Raw genomic sequence first — 8,179 nt, forward strand, 5'->3', positions numbered from 1 at the left:
AATTATTTCACAAATAATACAATTATTCTATAAATAATATAATTATTAAATGTTTAATTCTATATAAAAATCTTTATTTAAATTAATAATATAAACACAATAAAATATTATGATATAATGTTGTGTTTATATATCACTACAATAGAATTGAATTTTATATAAAGGAAAAGTCTAGGGAGCCAGTAATTTTATTGTATTTTGGCCAGCATGTAACCAACAGAGAAAGGTGAGCGGTTAGATGAAATCTCACATCAATCTCACACCATCAAATCATTATTGATAGCTAATTGATGGCTACCAATCATTACTGACTCCTAGCATTGTTTTTATATAAATATAAATGTTGAATTATCAATTTGATGATCTTACCTCAATAATAAAAATTTTTTTTATAAGCTGGTTGGATAAGATAGAGACTCAACTCATCTTATTTGACCCACACTCAAACTCACTCCAAATTTAACCCTACCACAATAAATTAAGTTGGCAACCACATTCGACCGAATTAAATAAAATTAAATACTTGTGAATAAATGCATGCTGCCACCCCCTAATAATAAGAACAAATAAGGCACATAAATTCTTAAGGCGAGGGGAAAGAAATGATGAGCATCAAATATCTTTCTATTTTCTAATAGTATATTATTATATATAGGAATGACTTAAGTATTATAATATCTTTTGTAGATACACACCTTTTTATTTTCAATCCGACCACAATAACGTAATTGAAGTGATCTTGAGATAAGAACATGAATTCGGAGGATTATGAATTGAACAGAGGAGAGAAAGTGTGCAGAGAAAAACAGGAAACTTGTAACTTAAGGAATTGTATTGAATGAGAATTGTATTGTGTTCATAGCTGGCTTTGCCTTCCAGCAGATGCAAACTTATATAAACACTACAATTACTGTTAGACACAAGGAATCTTGACTAACGTAACTAATCCTAACAGATTCACAACTGCACTAACTAATCAAGACTTCTTTCAAGAACAAGAACTATCCTTCACTAATAATCTTCAGCTCTGCATGCTTAAAGGTGGTTAGTTCAGTTAGGCAGTTAGTTAGTATATATGGATGTAACTATAAATAGGTGATTCTTCAAAATCCTTAACCAAGAATCAGATTACTAGTAGCATAATTGCTTCTTGAGTTCTTGGTACAAAGTTACAAACTCTTTCAGACTCAAACAGTAAAGAGAAAACAACTTGTTCATTTATTTATCACATTCCATGACAAGAAGAAAACAAATTGTTAATTACATCACAGTTATTCAAAAACATACAACAGCAAATAACATTTAATTGGTATATATGAAGGTAGGTTCTTCTATCTTCATGCATGTTGGAACCAAACTTTGTATGGAACATCACTGAGAGTTAGACGCTTATTACCATATTCATCCTCAGATATCCCTATATCGCTGCATGGATAACTTCCATCATAATACACATTGGGACAATAGTAAAATTTATATGCATCCTCGTACTTCTCAATCTTGAACCAATCCGCCAGTGTCTCCTTTCCAGGATTTCCCATTGCGCCACCAAGGGTCACGAACTTTTGTGTGGCCGAAGAATCATAATCCTTAAGCATCCACACCGATGAATCGGAACATACTTCATCGGTTCCCGGGTCCAAGAAGTAAATATTGAGATCAGTGTGAACACGAATAACGCCTTTCTTCTCATTAACGGGTGAAAGATATAATGGCAGGGGACCATTGGAAGAATCTCCGCCTACAACGTAAAATGGACAACTTTGATTAACACTGCCAATGGAAACACCTCCGTTATAAGGGTACGAAGCAGGAATAACATTATAAGCGACATTAGTTCGGACCTTTTTGCCGGAGGTGTCCAGCACTGGCTCCGGGGCAGACGCAGCTGCCCCGGGAAGTGGCTTTGTGCTCAAGGCAATGGCAAGGACAACCAATAATGCTAGCAATAATGTCATCTTCATTATTGTTCTTTGATTTGTTGTATAATATGAAGCTTTTTTTACTTGTGATGATAATAGCATAGAAGAGTGTAAGATATTTATAGGGTGTGAAGATGGGTGGAATCTATGGACTATGTATATCAATTAATGTTCCAACCATAGACATGGATTTCAACTCATACATGTACAGCTACCAAATATATAAATAAATAAATAATATGATGTTAGTATGTGAATTATGAATCAAAAAGTCTAGTACTAATATTTTTATTAAAATTTGGTTAGTATTTAATTAATAAAAAAAGTAAATAATTACACATTATTAGATGTAGTTTCATATTATTAAAAACACTAATAATAATTAAAATTAAGTACGATTTTGGTCTCTAAGATATAGGTCAAAAATTTTGTTCATTTTCAATTTTTTTTGTATACAAAATCGTTCTTAAGGTTTAAAATCAAGTTTTAAAATCATCATTTTTACTTAAATCTTAAAATTTTGGATCAAATTATCCATAATAAAAAAATTAAAAAATAAAGAAAAAGAGAAAAAGATGTTTCTGCTTCTGTAAAGGAGGAATAAGAAGAAAAAGAAAAAGAAAAAAAAATTATCCATTCACTTTTACCTCACTTTTTGTCGTTAAAAATTTAAAATTAATTTAAACTTTACGAATAATTTTAAAATTAAGTTAAACTTTAAGAATTATTTTATATATAAAAAAAATTGGAGTCAATCTATATTTTAAAGACTAAAATTATAAAATTTAATGTTTGTTTTCCATTTTTAGGCAATAGGCCGCCTAATTTGATTCGGTATCATGTTTTTTTAATGCAACTTGTAAGTGTTCTCTGTTTGTTTCGTAGAGGTAGCCCATAGTTTTTGCAAGTTGCAACAATAAAAAAAAATAAAAGATATACGGCCCATAAGGGCAGAAGCAAGCTGAAAATCCCCTAATTTTGTCCGTCAAATTTTACAAATTAACCAAATCAGTTCATTTTATTTGAGAAACTTAAATGCTTAATATTCTGTGAACAAATTTGTAGGAATATATAAGTGTAAACTAGTTAAAACTTATTTTTTCGTTCTGTTCCAAATTATTACATTGACTAGATGTACACATATTATTAAGAAATTTAAAATAGATTTTAATGATCTTCTAAAAAGTAAACTTACAAAACCATAAAAAGTAAAATTGTATACCAATACTAATGGAACCCAATAACAAAATAATTACATAAACAAACATTCAAATTTATTTTCTCTCATCCAACCATTTACAATATTATATAGAAAAAATTTTAAGTCAGTAATTTTAATTTATATTAATCAGTAATTTTAATTAGTTCAGCATGTCACGGTAAATTTTAGAAGGTTAAATTTAACAGTATTTGTAGAATTTTCTAGAGTATTTGAGAATGCTCTAGATAGTTTTGGAATGTTCTAGAATATCCTAGAAGGTCCCGGAATACTCTAGAAGGTTCTAAAAGACTCTAGAATGTCATAGAGTATTCTAGAAGAGTGTAGATGTATATAGAAGTATAAAGAGTGGTATGGAATAATCTAGAAACATTTAGAAAGTTCTAGTATGATAGATATTTATAAAGAAGGTTCTGGATGATTAATCTGGACTGTTGATTAGATTTAATCCTAACCATCCATTGAGGAGGTGGATGGCTATAAATAGGGGTGAGAGTTAGAGTTTTTGTGTGTGAATCACTTGTAACAAACACTTGAGTAATAAAGTACTCTTTCCACCAAAGCTTCCTTTCTCTTGTGTTCTCTTGTGTTATTAGCTTTCATGCTAAGTATTTGAGGGTTAGGCTGACTTTGTCTTAACTCAAGAGGTTGAGTAAGTCCGAGTGCCGGCACGGTAGCGTTGGACAATTTGGCATCAGAGCAAGGTTCGAGAGAGAGCACAAGTAGTTTGTGGGTATGGCTTCTAGTATAACCATGGAGCATGTTGAGTCTCAAAGGGGAAGGAATGCTATTCCTTCTCAATGGGGAGGAAAGAAGGTTTGTTCTTCAAGTAAGCCTAGAGGTAAGGACTCTAACTTCTTAGAAGAAAGAGTTTTCATATTGGAAGATGTTCTATCCTCTATGGATGAGCGCTTCCAAAGGATAGAACATGACAAGGAGACCCTCGAGGCTCACGTGTTGGGAAAACTAGATGCTTTCAAAGAAAGCATGCTCCAAGTCGAAGAGAAGCTTGAGAATTTCTTGAAGTTATTTGAGGAAGTTCGAGTTTGGTTCATGAAGGCAAAATCTCGACCAACCATTATAAGGGAGACGACAAAGATTGATCTCCCAAAGCCAAAGGAGTTCAAGGGCGTGAGGGACGCTCGACAGGTGGAGAACTTCCTATGGCAAATGGAGAGGTACTTTGAAGGCCAAGGGGTGGTCGAAGAAGCAATAAAGGCAGCTCTCTACCTTTCTGATAATGCTACTTTGTGGTGGAGGAGAAAGTGCGTAGATATGGAAAATGGTACTTACAACATAGCCACATGGGAAGATTTTAAAAGAGAGTTGAAAAGACAGTTCTTCCCCGAGAATGTGGTTTATGAAGCGAGAAAGAAGTTGAGGGAGTTGAAACACAAGAGTACGATTAGCGATTACGTAAAGGAGTTCACTACTCTCACGCTTTAAATCCCCAACTTAGCATCAGAGGATGCATTGTTCTTCTTTATTGATGGACTCCAACCTTGGGCAAAGCAAGAACTACAAAGAAGGAATGTTAAGGATGTTGATGAGGCTATTGTGGTGGCCGAATCACTCACTGAGTATCATAGGGGAGACTCTAAACCCAAGTCCTCCTCCAAGCCTAGTTTTGCTAAAGGCGGGGGAGACAAGGGGAAGAGTTTCTCAACCAAGAAAGAAGGAAAATACTCTTCAAAGAAAGAGTACGAAGAAAAGAAGAAGGCTTTCGTGCCCAAAGGAGGATGCTTCGTGTGCAAGGAACCACACCAAATGAAGGATTGTCCCAAGCTAGGGACTTTGGCATCTATCGCCGAGGAACGAGAAGCTCAAACTCAAGTAACTGAGTGTGTTGAATCTATCCAACACATGAATGCTGTGAAGGGCAGAGAAGCAAGCACTGCAGAAAAGAAAGGCTTGATGTATGTCAAAGCCTTTATCAATGAAAAATCTGTCATGGCTATGATTGACACTGGTGCTACACACAACTTCATCACGCCTGATGAAGCAAAGAGGCTTGGGTTGAAAATCACCGAAAAGAATGGTTGGTTCAAACCCATGAATATCAAGGGTGAACCCCTTAAGGGAGTAGCAAAAGGGGTTGAGATGACTCTTGGTTTTTGGAAGGGCCTTGTGGATTTCTCAGTAGCACCCATGGACGATTTTAAAATAGTCATCGGGCTCGATTTGCAAAGGAAGGCAAATATAATACCTATGCTATACTACAATATAGTATGCGTCATGGAGAAAAGGGTCTCCATGCATGGTCCCTACAATCTCAAAGGTTGGAGGAATTCCGGTACTCTCGACCATGCAACTCATGAAAGGTTTCAAGAAGGAGGAGATGATATCTTTGGCTTTACTACAAGAGGAGTCAACAGCCAAAGGGGAAGATGTTCCCCCTAAAATCAAGGAAGTCCTTGAAAAAAATAAGGATGTGATACCTCTCGAGTTGCCAAAGCAGTTACCACTTAGAAGAAAGATGGATAACAACATTGAATTGGAGTTAGGAGCGAAACCGTCTATCTCAAAACCTACAGGATGGCGGCCATTTCTATGGTTGAAGGAGATATTATGCATACTATCAAGGAAGGGTTGCATCACGATCCATTAGCCAAGAAGTTGGTGGAGTTGGCTAGAGAAGGTAAGACCAAAAGATTTTGGTTAGAAAATGACCTTCTCTACACAAAAGGGAGAAGACTATACGTTCCTAAATGGGAAGATCTAAGAAGAAAATTAGTGAGAGAATGCCACGACACCAAGTGGGCTGGTCACCAAGGTCAGCGAAGGACCTTGGCACTCATTGAATCTTCTTATTATTGGCCTCAAATGAGAGATGAAGTAGAGAGCTATGTGAAGACTTGTCTTGTGTGCCAACAAGATATGATTGAAAACAAGACACCAAGTGGGTTGTTGGAACCTCTGCCTCCATTAGGACGATCGTGGAAAAGTGTCTCTCTAGATTTCATCTCTGCCTTACCGAAATCCGAGGGGTTTGGATCTATTCTCGTGGTAGTGGATCGATTTTCGAAGTATGCTACCTTTATACCTGCCCCTACTGACTGCACTGCAGAAGAAGCAGCACGACTATTCTTCAAGAATGTGGTGAAGTACTGGGGATTGCCTAAGAGCATCATTAGTGATCGAGATCCACGCTTCACAGGACGACTATGGACAGAGCTGTTCAAACTCCTTGGGTCGAAGCTTTATTTTTCAACAAGCTTCCTTCCTCAAACAGATGGGCAGACTGAGAGAGTGAATGCCTTACTTGAGTGTTACTTGAGACATTTTGTAAGCGCTAATAAGAAGGATTGGGCAAAACTCCTCGATATTGCTCAGTTCTCATACAATTTGCAAAGGAGTGAGTCTACATAGAAGAGTCCATTCGAGATTGTGCTTGGACAACAACCGCTTACACCTCACTCTCTTTCTTTCTCTTACTCAGGGAAGAGCCCTGAAGCTTATCATATGATTAAGTCTTGGGAAGAACAAGCAGATGTCACTCATTCTTACCTTGAAAAAGCTGCAAAGAGGATGAAGAAATGGGCAGATAAGAAGAGGAGGCATGCAAACTATCAAGTGGGAGACAAGGTAATGATTAAACTTCTTCTACAAAAATTCAAAGCCTTTCGCAAGGTTCATAAGGGCTTAATCCGCAAATACGAAGGGCCATTTGAGATCATTAGACGTGTTGGGGAGATTGCTTACAAAGTACAACTCCCTCCCTCTATGAAAATCCACCCTATCTTCCATGTGAGTATGCTTAAACCATATCATGAAGACCAAGATGAACCGAGTAGAGGTAACTCGAGTCGTACTTTGCCCGTGGTAATTAGATCCTTTGATAAAGAAATCGAAGAGATCTTAGCTAATCGCACCGTGCAATGAAGAGGAGTACCACCAAGTATCCAATACTTGATCAAGTGAAAATGACTCCCGATAACCGAAGCTAACTGGGAAGCTCGTGAAGATCTGTGGCAATTCCAAGAACACCTACAGCGCTATCATGAACAGAACGCGACGAGGACGTCTGCGCATTAGGTGGGAGAGAATGTCACGGTAAATTTTAGAAGGTTAAATTTAACAGTATTTGTAGAGTTTTCTAGAATATTTGAGAATGCTCTAGATAGTTCCGGAACGTTCTAGAATATCCTAGAAGGTCCCGAAATACTCTAGAAGGTTCTAGAAGACTCTGAAAGTTCATAGAGTATTCTAGAAAAGTGTAGATGTATATAGAAGTATAAAGAGTGGTATGGAATAATCTAGAAACATTTAGAAAGTTGTGGTAGGATAGATATTTGTAAAGAAGGTTCTGGATGATTAATCTGGATCGTTGATTAGATTTAATCCTAACAATCCATTGAGGAGGTGGATGACTATAAATAGGGGGTGAAAGTTAGAGTTTGTGTGTGTAAATCACTTGTAACAAACACTTGAGTAATAAAGTGATCTTTCTACCAAAGCTTCTTTTCTCTTGTGTTCTCTTGTGTTATTAGCTTTTTTGCTAAATATTTGAGTAAGTTCGAGTGCCGGCATGATAGCGTTGGAGTGTGTCCAAGGCCGTGGTGACAAACAGCTCAATAAAATTTTTTAGCCAATACTTTTAAATATTATTATTTGTTTACTGACCAATTAAAACAATAATTGTGTTGGTCCTGTATCACTCAGTATTATATAATGAAGATAATCTATATCAAAATTTTCTAAAATTGGATATCAGTAATATATAATTGAAGAACACTTTATGTTTATGCAACTTTTGGATAAATATATTAAGTTGATTTATAATTATATAAAGAATATAATGTTAAGCCCCAATTTTAGATTAGGTCTAAATAGTGGCTGAACTAGAATTTTAATATTAGTGAAGCCAAATTTTTATAACTATTCACAGTTTTTTTAAAAAATTTACAATACTTTTAACTTATAGATTTTTTTGTGTGATTTAATTATTCTATTAGTTTTCATAATTTTATCAAATTTTTAATTAATTTGTTATAAATTAATAAAATTATTAAATTTTATTATAATTAATTATATATAT

At 35.3% G+C, this 8,179-nt stretch overlaps 1 protein-coding gene across 1 annotated transcript; it reads right to left on the minus strand.

The window, feature by feature from the left end:
* Positions 1–1,192: 1,192 nt before the first annotated feature.
* Positions 1,193–1,995, minus strand: LOC107489919 (miraculin). The gene has a single exon (XM_016110686.3). It carries the CDS (start codon positions 1,962–1,964, stop codon positions 1,338–1,340), a length of 627 nt encoding a protein of 208 aa, XP_015966172.3. The 5' UTR covers positions 1,965–1,995; the 3' UTR covers positions 1,193–1,337.
* Between the last annotated feature and the right edge of the window lie 6,184 nt (positions 1,996–8,179).

The sequence above is a fragment of the Arachis duranensis genome, chromosome 5 (assembly GCF_000817695.3).
Source record: "Arachis duranensis cultivar V14167 chromosome 5, aradu.V14167.gnm2.J7QH, whole genome shotgun sequence".
In the NCBI taxonomy this organism is placed as follows: domain Eukaryota; kingdom Viridiplantae; phylum Streptophyta; class Magnoliopsida; order Fabales; family Fabaceae; genus Arachis; species Arachis duranensis.